The sequence below is a fragment of the Bufo gargarizans genome, chromosome 1 (assembly GCF_014858855.1).
Source record: "Bufo gargarizans isolate SCDJY-AF-19 chromosome 1, ASM1485885v1, whole genome shotgun sequence".
Taxonomy (NCBI): Eukaryota; Metazoa; Chordata; class Amphibia; order Anura; family Bufonidae; genus Bufo; species Bufo gargarizans.
Window position 1 is genome coordinate 573,914,199 of NC_058080.1, and position 13,349 is coordinate 573,927,547.

General features: G+C 45.2%; 1 protein-coding gene across 1 annotated transcript in view; it reads right to left on the minus strand.

Moving 5' to 3' along the window:
• Positions 1–13,349, minus strand: part of KNTC1 (kinetochore associated 1) — a 238,374-nt gene that overhangs the window by 50,190 nt on the left and 174,835 nt on the right. Inside the window, exons 41-45 of the mRNA XM_044275719.1 lie at positions 12,281–12,409; positions 12,073–12,189; positions 4,434–4,543; positions 4,146–4,350; positions 3,155–3,244 (exon numbers count right to left, since the gene is read on the minus strand). Coding sequence (XP_044131654.1) covers positions 3,155–3,244; positions 4,146–4,350; positions 4,434–4,543; positions 12,073–12,189; positions 12,281–12,409 — 651 coding nt within the window. The remainder of the gene's footprint in view (positions 1–3,154; positions 3,245–4,145; positions 4,351–4,433; positions 4,544–12,072; positions 12,190–12,280; positions 12,410–13,349) is intronic.

Consider the following 13,349-nt stretch of genomic DNA (forward strand, 5'->3'; position numbering starts at 1 on the left):
CAGTAACTAGCTCCGTCTCCTAAACAATGGACATTTCTTTTCTACTTACTGTAAAATTCCTCTCTCGTTAGATGCATTGGGGAACACAGTACCATGACTATATAACGAGCTGGCACTAGGAGGCTCACACTAGGGAAAAAATAAAATAAAAAAATGTTCGGTGGGCTATAACCTCTCTGCATACACTGGACTAACCAGCTGCTGCAAAAGTAGTATAAGAAGCGAACCACAAATAGCCAAGATCCAACACATCCTGAACCAGGAAGAGAACCAAACAGAACCAACAGCTCAGGAATAACAAGAAAACAGAAGAAAAAATAAAATAAGGGTGGGCTTTGTGTCCCCCAATACATCCAACAATATAGGGATTTTACGCCAAGTTGTGGAGCTGTTCATATGAATCCTGACCGGATGACTCCGGAAAAGGGCCATCCAGTGACAGTCAGGAAAATGTCTCTGAGCCCCAGAATGTTCATCCGTAGGGAGCTCTCCTTTGACGACCACATCCTTCGGCTGTGAGAAAACCAAACACCCCCTAGATTGTCCTGCCTACACAGGGCCTTCACCAGGAGATCGTCCAGGTAAAGGATCAAGGCTACTCCCCTTATGTGGAGAAGCTCTATAAGAGCAGCCATGACCTTGGTAAAGACCCTCAATGCGGTGGCTAAACCAAAAGGTAAGGGCCACAAATTGGCAATGAAGAAAACAGACTGCAAAGGGGAGGAACCCCGGATGAGACTCTGCAATAGAAATGCGAAGAAAGGCGTAGCAGATGTCAATGGGTGACAGAAACTCGCATATTTCCAAAGATGCCACCGATGACTTCAGGGATTCCATATGAAAGTGGCGAACCCGGAAAAACAAATTGTGGGTGTTCAGGTATAGAATGGGGTGGAGGGAGTTGTCCTTCTTGGGAACCTCAAAGAAATTGGTGTAAAACGTTCTGAAGCAGTTATAGGAACAATCATGTCTATGGTGTGCATAGAGAATTAATGGCCTCAATAAATGCAGCTGCTCAAGATGGGGACTGAGGTGGCAAGGAGAGATGTAGAAGTCTATTTTGCATCAGAATAACATCACCTTTAGGACCCAAGCGTCATCTACGCTTCAGATCCAGGTCTCCCAAAAGGAGAACAGCCGACCCCCCTACCAAAGGAAACGAATGAGGAAAGGGTGGGGGTGTGGGGGAGGCAGAACTGAGGGTGGGGCCTTGAAAGATGGAAAGGAAGAAAGGTAATGTGGAGTCAAGGAAAAGTGGAGAGCCCGGGGACCCAGGCAGAATAGGGGCCAAAAAGATCGAGGGCCAAGGGATTAGAAAAGGAGTCAGACTTGGAAACAAAGGGGAGGGAAGGGCAAGGGATGAGAGACCTGGGACAACCTAACCTAGAGACGGGCGAAGGAAAATACTATCTGGAGCTGCCGGATCACCCCTTTGGTAAACTGGCACATGAGTGGTATTACTGGAATTCCACTATGGATGCATTAATGGGATTTGTTGGTCCCAGCAAGGTACCAAAATGCCTGCTGCAAGACAAAAATTGCACAGTGTAAAAAGAAAGGAAAGACAAAAATAAAAAAGCAGCAAAACGTGCAGGTAGTGTCTGGGTCCTACGGACACTAGACTAAAACCGGTTAGTCCAGTGTCTGGGCGGAGCCATCTTTTTTTTTTTCCCCTGGTGTCAGCCTCTTAGAGGCAACTGGGCATATGCCCAAGGAGCTGTGTTCCCTAATGTCTGTCATGAGAAATACTCATTTCCTATCATGAGGGTGGGCCATTTATAACAAACTGAAATACCATTTTACAGGATAGCTGCCTATAGCTGGCACTAGAGAAATAGTTTTCTTCCTTCTAGAGAACAGTCCATTTGTTCAATTTTCTCATGTATGGTATAGGGCATTTTATTTTTTACTTCTCTCCTTTGATAGTAACATACAGTAAAAGTTGTATAATTTGAGAATGCAAAGAGCCATATAACCTAAAGTACTGTAAATGTTATCTATTTGGGTTATAAAATACTTCAATTATCTCTTCTATAAATTCAGTTAGCTAAATAGGATATGTGAGGTTTCCTTAGCCACCCCACCTGAGAGCAGCATATGACAGAGGGGAGATGCGGAGCTTGGGGATATTCTTTGATTCAGCATTTTCTAGTAAACAGTTACTGAATACTTTCCACAGAGACTGACTGTGTTCATTTAACCAGTAGTATTTGTCTATCAAAAATGATAGATTAAGGCTGGGTTCAGACCTGAGGGTTTTACAGCGCGTTCCTACGTGCTGTAAAACGCTCAACAGGCAAGAACCAATGATTCCCTATGGGAATGGTTCTCACCTGAGCGTTTTACAGCGCGTACGATCGTGCTGTAAAATGCCCGACGCCCCAAGAAGTACAGGAGCTTCTTTGGGGCGTCTTGTCGCGCGTTCCCGTACATAGACTTCCGGGAATGCGCGACAATGGGCGTTCGCTTGTCTCTGTATGCGCGATTGCAAACGCCGGTACAATCGCGTATACAGAGCCTTCTTTCAAGTACGCTCGGGTCTGAACCCAGCCTTAGGGTACTTTCACACTTGCGGCAGGACGGATCTGACAGGCTGTTCACCATGTCGGATCTGTCCTGCGGCTATTTCGCCGTGCCGCCGCTCCGTCCCCCATGACTATAATGGGGACGGGGGCGGAGCTCCGGCGCAGCACGGAGAAAGGGCGACGGACTAAAATTACTGCATGTCAGGCTTTTTAGTCCGGCGGCTTTCTCCGCGCACCGCCGTGCTGCGCCAGAGCTCCGTCCCCATTATAGTCAATGGGGAAGGAGCGGCGCTCCGCGGGCTCGTCGAAATAGCCGCAGGATGGATCCGACTTGGTGAACAGCCTGTCGGATCCGTCCTGCTGCTAGTGTGAAAGTAACCTAAGGCCACATTCACATCACTGCTAGTTATTTCCACTGTATTGCTCCAACAGAGTTCCCAAATTCGGCACATAACAGAAACCAATGGAGCCGAACAGACCTCCAATGCAGATGTGAATATACCCTTATTACTATGAAACTCTGCTAGCGAACATACACACCATGTAACAACATATACTGTCCAGTACTGTTACTAATGCACTTAATATTTAAAAGTGATGTTAAACACTGTCAACTTTTTTTATATTACCTGGCTCAGTTGTATATTGGTATTCTTCTCATCTGCAGCAAGTATCACTTGCAAGATTCCGTCAATAGTCTCATAATCATAAGGATCCAGCTAAAATAAGAATGTTTTTACATGTTTTTTTTTTTAATAGTGTGACAAAGAACCACCATTGTTTTCACTTGAGATTACAGCCATATTTATAGTGAGTCAACATGGCTCATATGAGATCTGTGCACTGTTATGGGGAAAGGGATCTGTGCACCGTTATGCCCATAACAGCGCCACCCACAGATCCCCCTCTCCATAACAGCGCCACCCACAGATCCCCCTCTCCATAACAGCGCCACCCACAGATCCCCCTCTCCATAACAGCGCCACCCACAGATCCCCCCTCTCCATAACAGCGCCACCCACAGATCCCCCCTCTCCATAACAGCGCCACCCACAGATCCCCTCTCCATAACAGCGCCACCCACAGATCCCCCTCTCCATAACAGCGCCGTCCACAGATCCCCCTCTCCATAACAGCGCCGTCCACAGATCCTCCCCATAATAGTGTCGTCCACCGATCCCCCATAATAGTGTTGTCCACAGATCCCCCATAATAGTGTCGTCCACAGATACCCCATAATAGTGTCGCCCACAGATCCCCCATAATAGTGTCGTCCACAGATCCCCCATAATAGTGTCGTCCACAGATCCCCCATAATAGTGTCGTCCACAGATCCCCCATAATAGTGTCGTCCACAGATCCCCCATAATAGTGTCGTCCACAATTTGTTTTAATATGGCCTTTGAACATAATTTTTCAAGTAAAATCATATAAACCTCTTTGTTTTGTAATTTTGTTGTTTTCCCCAATTAATCGATTATTCAAATAATCGTTAGCTGCAGCCCTACTGAGGCTACTACCCACCATTCTCCAAATCCTGGTGTTCTTTTACCAAAACATATGAAGTCTGAGTATTCATGGAAGTACAACAGTTCCATAGTGGGTGCTTTTTTTTTTTACCTTATGTAGAATTCCACTAAGACTAACAACAAGGTCTTGGGTACTATTTAGCAGAGGAATGATCTTTTTTGCTTTTGCTACCAGCTGAGCATGTTGGCCAGGATCCACAATACAGCCACCATGGCTATTCTTCCAACTTGAGCCAGAAAGAAGTAGAGTTTCTATGTAAAGCTGAAGGGCAGCATCAGAGTCCAGCATAAATGTGCTGCAAAACATAAACCAAAAATACAATTTGTACATTTATTTATAAAATCTAAAGTAATTCTTGTATTCTGATCAAGTATTTACCTGCAATACTTCAAAATAAGATCTGTATCCACATGTGAGTTTTGAACTAAAGTAGAAACAAGCTCTTTCTTCTGTTGAGAGTCTTGTCTAAAGGCAGACTGGAAAGAAATCTGCAAAAAAAAATTTCATTACCTGAAGGTATACAGGTTCGTATCATGTAAAACAGTAAAGTACCTGGCAAACACTTGGCATCTCCATGTTTAAAATGCAAGATAATTTTATTTAATCTACATGAGAATGTATTTTATGGGGATTTTCCCGGATCACTATGGATTTTAAGAGATATGCTCTTGTAGTTGCTTACCTCATGTACATCTTTAATTTAAATTTAAACTCTCGGACCATTTTGACCAAGTAAAGCAATCACTCTGGTTTACATCCTATATGTAGCACTTCCTGTTGCTGTATCCAGCCAAACCCATTATGCACTTATTTCTCTGTCACAGTGCCAGTACCTCTAGTTTATAGCTCCTGCCACCCAGCGTTACATAGACACTCCCCTATCAATGCTTTGACACACAAGTGGCCATAACATCACAGGAAATAGGAAAGGGTTGCATCGATATGGTCATGTGACCACAGCCCAGAACGGAAGATTGGAGAAAAAAGGTAATAAAAATAAATAAATAATAATAATTACAGCTGACTTCATAAATAAGGATGTTGATGCAACACAACCCCTTAAAATGTTACATTATAAGTATAAACAAAAGTAGCTAAGGAATAAAATGTTAACTTGAATGTCTATTTGAACAGAAAGAATAAGGGATTACCGTATTTGTCCCCCAAAAAGTGGTGGGGGGGAAATGGCAGTGCGTCTTATGGGGTGAATACTGCCATTTACACTGATACATCGCCGACTGCAATGCTGCACAGCGCGGCCGGCGGTGTATTGGCAGGGAGGGAGGAGGGGTGGGGGCCGGCATCTGATGTTGTAATGCCAGTGGGGCCAGCTGCAGTCACTGTATTCTAATACACCGGGCCCCGCTCACTTTAGTATTAATAGGTAACGTGTAGGCATGGGTGCTGTTTTAAACTATAGTAATCTTCTGCAGAATAGAGAAATCCATGTAGTATGGTACTCACTTGAAACTCCTGTAGGCAGGCCGGGCGGCAGCAGCGTAACGTCATTTACTACGTCACGCTCCTGCTTCATTCATAAAGTGGGAGGAGCAGGCGTGTAGTGAATGACGTTACGCCGCCGCTGCCCCACCTGCCTACAGGAGTTTCAAGCGAGTACCGTACTACATGGATTTCTCATCTGCAGAGGATTACTATAGTTTAAAACAGCGCCCATGCCTACACGTGACCTATTAATATTACAGTGAGCGGGGCCCGGTTTAATAGAATACAGTGGCTGCACCTGGCCCCGTTGCCATTACAACACCAGATGCCGACCCCATCCGCTGTATTGGGGGTCATTCACTATTTTACACAGGGACACTGTTATGGGGGGGGGGGGAGCGAAATCTGTGGATGACCCATATATAGCACAAGATGCTATATATGCATCATCCACATATCCTCACCATAACAGTGTCATCCATCCACAGTTCCCCCCCATAACAGTGCCATGTACACAGATCCCCATAACCGTGCCATCCACAGATCCCCCATAATAGTGTCATCCAGAGACCACAATTAGTTCAAACCCCATCAAAAGCACACCTTTTGGTTAAAAAAGGAGATTTTTGTAAAACTTACCAGTAAAATCTCTTTCTCGCTCATCATTGGGGGACACAGGAACAGTGGGTATAACTATGTCCTCTAGGAGGCGTTGACACTAGGAAGAAGCTGTTAGCCCCTCCCCTGGCAGCTATACCCAATGCAGCCTGGAGAGAGAGCTTCAGTTTGTGCATAAGCAGTAGGAGAAGCAAGCCAACCAACGAAAAAACATGCCAAGGACCCAACGGGGTTCGAACCAGCAACCGCCACAATACTGGGTGGGTGCTGTGTCCCCCAATGAAGAGCGAGAAAGATATTTTACTGGTAAGTATTACAAAAATGTCCTTTTCTCACCCATATTCATTGGGGGACACAGGAACCGTGGGACGTCCAAAAGCAGTCCACAGGGAGTGAAAAAACCCACAGACCCATGGAAGCAAGCGTCCCTGCAGGCATCTAAGAAACTGCCGCCTGCAAGACCATGAGGCCCAAAGCAGCGTCCGCCGATGCATAAGTATGCATCTGGTAAAATTTTGTGAATGTGTGTAAGGAGGACCAAGTAGCCGCCTTACACAACTGTGCAGTCGAAGCACGATTCCTCCGAGATGCGCCCACCGTTCTGGTGGAGTGAGCCATGACACCTAAGGGCGGAACCCTGCCCCGGGCGCGGTATGCCTCCGCAATTGCAGCCCGAATCCAACGTGTGATTGCCACCTTGGAGGCCGCCAATCCCTTGCGAGGACCCTTCAGAATGACAAAAAGGGTGTCCGTACGCCGGAAGGAACAGAGGCTGCTAAATAAATCCTCAGAGCTCTGACAACATCCAAATGGTTTAACTCCCTTTCCTTAGGGTATGAAGGAGAGTGACAGTGAGGAAAGGACAATTTCCTCGTTGATATGGAAGTCAGTCACCACCTTCGGGAGAAAGGAAGGAATGGGCCAGAGCACCGCTTTATCCTTATGAAGAACCAGGAAGGGTTCTCTGCAAGAGAGCGCCGCCAACTCGGACACCTGTCTGATGGATGTGATAGCTACAAGGAAAACTACCTTCCAGGACAGGAGTCGGAGTGAAATCTCCCGCAAGGGCTCAAAGGGGGAAGCCTGGAGCGCTGAGAGGACTAAATTCAGATCCCATGATGGTAAAAGGAGGACAGTACAGAGGAACCATATGTGCCACTCCCTGAAGGAAGGTTCTTACAGGTTCCAGGGGGGCCAGAGGGCACTGGAAAAGGATAGAAAGCACCAACACCTTACCCTTCAAAGAACTAAGGGCAAGACCAAGGTCCAACCCTGATTGAAGAAAGGACAGGACCATGTGGTGTTGTGCCTTTTCATAGGTAAATGCAGTGATATCCAATTCATTCTAGTCAAGATGGATGTTCATTGCCTTTAAAGTATAACTGTCATCTTGGAGTATTGGATTGTGGTGATTACTATCTCCTTGGTGGCCCAATTTCAACTTTTCACTGTCTACTCAATTACCCCTTAATTCCACAGTTTTGTTCCCTGTACTGCCTGCTTTTACCTGTGCTTAAAATCAGGTTCATTCTACCTGCAGAAGAGTCATGACTCATAATTTAGCAAAGCATTAAATGATTGATTATATATATATATATATATATATATATATAAAAAAAAAATCATAGATGGATTCCCACAGGAAAGACTTGTTTAAAGTATAACTGTCACACTTAGACCCTAATTTCAATTTTCATATATGTAGTTACTAATAACATGATATTCCAGAATCAGTTACTATTAGACTGACTTACCCCATATTTAATAAGATTCAGCCCTTAGCAACCAGTCTGCATAAAACTGCAATTTCACTATTTAGTTAAGATGGCCGCCACTGCCCTCACCCTGAGGCTAATCCCGTCTGCCCTCACTAGCCAGTAACAATAGCCCCCCCCAAAAGTGTCAGTAACCAGAGCCCTCCCCCCTAAAGGGTTAATCTCCTGCAGCACAAAGGGATCCTCTTACCACATGTTGCTGTCATTTATACACTGAGCAGACGGCAGATCTCCCTTCCCTGCTCTGCTTCAACTCTACTTCTCCAGCTCTGCTGAGTGAGGGAGCGTCTGCCAAGCGCAGGGACAGGAAGAAGTGCACACAGCCCAGGCACCGTTATCAGCTGCTTGGGAGGACCTGGCTTTAATCATTTACTTACAGTCCCTGGCTGTCAGTAATCTGACCTTGCATGCAGCCTGCTTCTCGTACTCAGTCCAACAGATAGACGGAACATGCCTAGCAACCCTATTTTAAGCAAAGGTAAAAGTAGGCAGTACAGGGAACAAAACTGTGGAATTAAGGGGTAATTGAATACACAGTGAGAAGTTGAAATAGGGCCACCAAGGAGATATTAATCACCACAATCCAAAACTCAAAAAAATAAATATGACAGATATACTTTAAAGTCCTTTCCATTTAAGATATGGTCTAGCAAAGATCCTAGATCCCTGTTATTTGTCTTAATAGTCTTACCAAAGTCATATGTGTGAAAACAGTCCAGGATGGGGTAGAAGGATACAGTTATCTCTTCTAAGTTATATCCTTGGATGGATTTGCCCATCTTGAAGTCATGTGATGTGTAGTTGGTTAGAGGGGGGTGGAATGTATTTAGCATTCCATATTGATGTCTAGGATTAGACATGCCCACCTTGACATCATGAGGTTTTCTCTGAACAGAATTAATGTATATAAATTATGTTCCTATTTGATATCCTAACCTAATAATAGCTTTGTTATAATGTGACAAGTTATTTCCACTCACGTGTATTGTTAAGCTTATAATGCTTTATATTAACGATATATATTAATTTGCATGTATCATTGTGTTTATTTACTTATATAGGTTTATAACCTTGTAACCAATAAATCTGCATATTTTTATACCTGTGTATTATTGTATAATGCAGGACTACATTTTTTATCATTAACGTCATCTCACGTCAAAAGAACTTATCTGAGTAAAAAGTCGGACTCAGATGTGAATTGTATCGATTAGTTTGTCTACAATTCACCAGGTCATGATTTAAAGAATTTATGACAAATTTTATCAATTTTAATTTTTTATGGTTAATTATTTTTATGACCATAATTAATAATTCTTGATTGAATTATTACTTCCCGACAGGGGAGAGAAAAATGAAGTAGGGGAATGTGCCGGCTTTCACAGAAACCCAGGAAGGACCTCCAGGTCCTGTAATATATCCTGGACGATGCAGGCTTCCTGGCCTGAATCATAGTGTGGATGACATCCGCCGAAAAACCTCTTCGCGTCAGAATGGCGGTATCAATAGCCACCCCGGCAAACGAAGAGACCTTAAATGCTGATAGAAGAATGTTCCCTGCGAAAAAAGGTTGACTCTGAGTGGCAGTGACCAAGGAACGTCTCCTAGAAGGAGAACGAGGTATGTGTACCACACGCGATGGGGCCTATCCGGGGTGACTAGGATCGTCAGAATGCCTTCCATCCTGATTTTCCGTAGAACCCTGGGTAGGAGGAAACAAGTAAAAGAGGGAGAACCCCTGCCAAGGGGAGATCCGGGCGTCCACGCCGCAAGCTTCCGGATCTCTTGCTCGGGAGAGGAAGTTTCAGATTGAGTCTTGAGGCCATCAAGTCCACGTCCGGGCGACCCAAACATAGACAGATCGCCTCGAACACCTCCGGGTGGAGAGACAACTCACCCGGATTTATTGTCGTCCTGTGAGGAAGTCCGCAGTTCAGTTCTCCACACCCGGGATGTAGATTGCTGAAATCGCCGGTACCTGGGCCTCCGCCCACCGTAAGATTTTGGCAGATTCCTGCATCACTGCGAAGCTGCGTGTTCCCCCCTGGTGGTTGATGTACGCCACCGCTGTGGCGTTGTCCGACTGGACTCTGACCGGGAGATCCTGAGCAGGGACCTCAGATACCAGGTCCTGATCAAGCTGGCTGCCCCACTCAGATTGCCTTTGCCACCCTTTCAAAGGGCCGACCCGATAGCTGCAAAGAGGGACTTAGTCAAGGACTCCATCCAACGGTCTTCAGGGAGGATCCATCGGCTACCTCTCCTTCAGACGGCACGTCCCCAGGATAAGAAAAACGGAGTGAGATCTTACACGGGGTGGAGAGGGAGATGCGTCAGAGGAAGAAACGTGATCTACTCTGGGACGCTTTTGTGAATGCCGTGTGCTGACGGATTGCAGCCTCTGCTGGTGGCAGATTCTGAACCAAACGACCCACTATAGATAGGGTGGATTGGGAGATTTTAGAGAGGTTTTCTACCGCCCGAGAGGGGGTTCTGGCCCAATCCGGCAACTCAGATGCCAGAGGGGAAGGCAGCATCACGGGCTGAAGGGAGGCCCCTGACAAGCAGTGCAGACCGAATCTGGTTGCCAATAAGGGAATTTTGCCTGACACATGGAGCAGGCATAAAGGACAGCTACGGGCAGCTTAGGATGAGCACCTGTGGGATCAGACATGATGGTTACCCAGGGAAGGACACACCTGAGGCTGGAGAGGGTACAGTGACCTGAGGAGAGGAGACAACAGTTCCTACCAGAGCCAGGAGCGAGCGACGCCGTAGGTGGATGTCCCCTGAGAAGAGCTTCCTGAGCGCTGTGGTGGGAAGAGAAGGTCCCGCCCCCTCAGGTCCAGCGATCTTCCGCTCCACTTTGCTGCGGCGGTGCACGCGCCGATCCATAACCCCCGCAGTGCTGCCGAACTGTAACCCCTGCAGCTCCTGTATAGTTGTGACGGTGCTCCGCTAGCAGGCTGCCCGCCTATGTGGAGCGCCGCCCGTCCTGTAAGCGGGAGGTATGCATCCGGCCCGGAGCGCCCGAGATAGGTCCCACCCCCTCCCGCTGAATGTACTCCGTCCGTTCACAGTGGAACCCCCGCAGATGGCAGGCTCAAAGATGTCTAATAAAGATCACCCCCTGCCGGTAGAGTCACACAGAAGACCGGAGAGTGCAGCTTCTGGCCGAGAGCAAGTATTACTTATCTGTCCTGCCGCCAGCTTCACCCTTCCTCTTCTCCAGCAGGGTCACCCCTTCAGTTACTGGCACCGTAGTGGCAGGACACAGGAAGAGGGACTTGGATGGGTGACGCTTTCCCTGGCGGGATGCAGGGGAGCGAGGCTGTCCTGGTCCACCTTGTCTTCTTGTGGGGGAGGAGGCAGCAAGGCGACCAACGCTGGCATGCTCCCCCCGGGAGAACAGGGAGGCTAGGCGACCACTGTTTCCCACCAGAAAAAGAAGGAGAGAAAAAATAATAATAAAAAAAATTGCCTCCTATTGACACTACAAAAAACTAAAGCTCTCTCGCCAGGCTGGAGGGGGTATAGCTGCCAGGGGAGGGGCTAACAGCTTCTACCTAGTGTCAACGCCTCCTAGAGGACATAGCTATACCCACGGATCCTGTGTCCCCCAATGAATATCGTCAATAAATATTATTTTTCTTATTGTCCGCCTCCAAAACCTAGGTGCGTCTTATAGGGTGAAAAATACGGTACACATATTGTTTATTGCCAAAGGATCTTACTATATAATGTAATCAGAGGAAGGATACTGCGCATTAACAATTCCATTATATAAATTCTTCTGGTATACAGTATGCACCTTGCTATTAATATTTAAGGAAAAGACAAAGCAGTGTTAAATGAACACCCCACTAATTAAAGAAATGGCTTCTTTCCATGTCAGGTTATCAGGACCTGAATTTACAAGTCTAGGATAAGAAGATTTTCTGGTGTTACCATGACAAGACTTCCTGTTCTGTGGTCCGGAGATTTCCTCTTGTTCTGTGTGTTTTTTTAGTCCAAATAAGCATTATCAATGTCCACATATTAACATTTTAAAGAAGAAAAATTATTATGGAAACCAGTACGTAAAAACAGCCATGAGTCTCTTCAAATAAACTGTTATTTTTATTATAATGTTGCAGAGAACACATCACCTGCCCAATATATGTGCCTAAGATTTGACTTACTCCAATGTTGCAGAGCTGGATTCCCCACTTGGCATCAGTGATAAGCTCCTGAAATTTAATCCATTCTTCTTTTTCATGATACACATAGGCAAGCTGGGCTCCAACCACTGCTACAGCCTACAAAAGAGATCATCATGTTTTATTCTGAAAGAAAAATACACAAGTTTAAAACTGTCCCAACGGGTGTATCATGTAATCATCAACATACCAAAATCTTGTTGTAATTTTGCCACGAGTTGCTTATGACATCCCAAAGTTTTGCAAACACTTCTTTCTTGGGGAGTAAAGAGCAGTACGCCAGTGCAAGGTTACAATCCACCACTCGACAATTGAAAACCTGTCTCAATTAAATGAATAAATAAATATACACAACAAAAGCCGTCATACAGCACCTCTAGTAATGACAGAGGCACAAGAATCATCATTGACCTAAATATAAAGCTATTGCAATTAATTTCAAGTAATGAAAATAACATTATTTAAACCAGGTATTATAATGTTTATATTTTTTTAACATTCCAGTTTACACACTGGCCAATTCCAGAAGACAGAATACGCAAAAGATTTAAGCAGGTTGCCAAAGGGGATGGATTTTTCTTAAATGGGGTTAAAAACACAAAAATGAGCATTATTTGCATTTCCAGTTCAATGCTGCACAGTGTCGCTGCTGACCACCTTCTGTTCAACGAAATGGAAATGCCTGCTTAGCCAATTAGCGGCTGCAGCCCAGTCCCAGCAGTACTTGAGTGGATCCAGAAAGTAAGGAGCATCAGGCGCTGCTGCAGTGTCTGAACGACAGAAGATCAGTGAGGAGAGTAGGGATTATTTTTTACATTTATTCTGGCCCTTCTATACAAAAAAAAATAAAAATCATCTGTAGCATCCTTAACTGTCTATTCTAAGTGTATGCCACGTATAAGATGGCTTACTTTTACTCCAAAAATGCACCAAAATTTTGGTGGAAGGAGATGCAATTGAGCCATGCCTCCTTATACCATAATTCATATCCACTTTCTGATTAGCCCATGTCCCTTTTTGAAGGAGGCTTAAAAAGGATATAAAAGTGTCAAATACTTGATAAATGTGGTGCAAAGCATGTATGCCAGTTTTTGGCACAAATTGCACCAAATAAACTGGCGCATTTTCAATAGGCAATCTCTCCATTATTTCTTCTCTAATTAGCAAAACTAAAATGAAATACATGACATTCCTTTTAAATTTTTTGCTATTAATGTTTTAGTTTAAAGAGAACGCAAAATATTGCTGTGGGGCCCAGT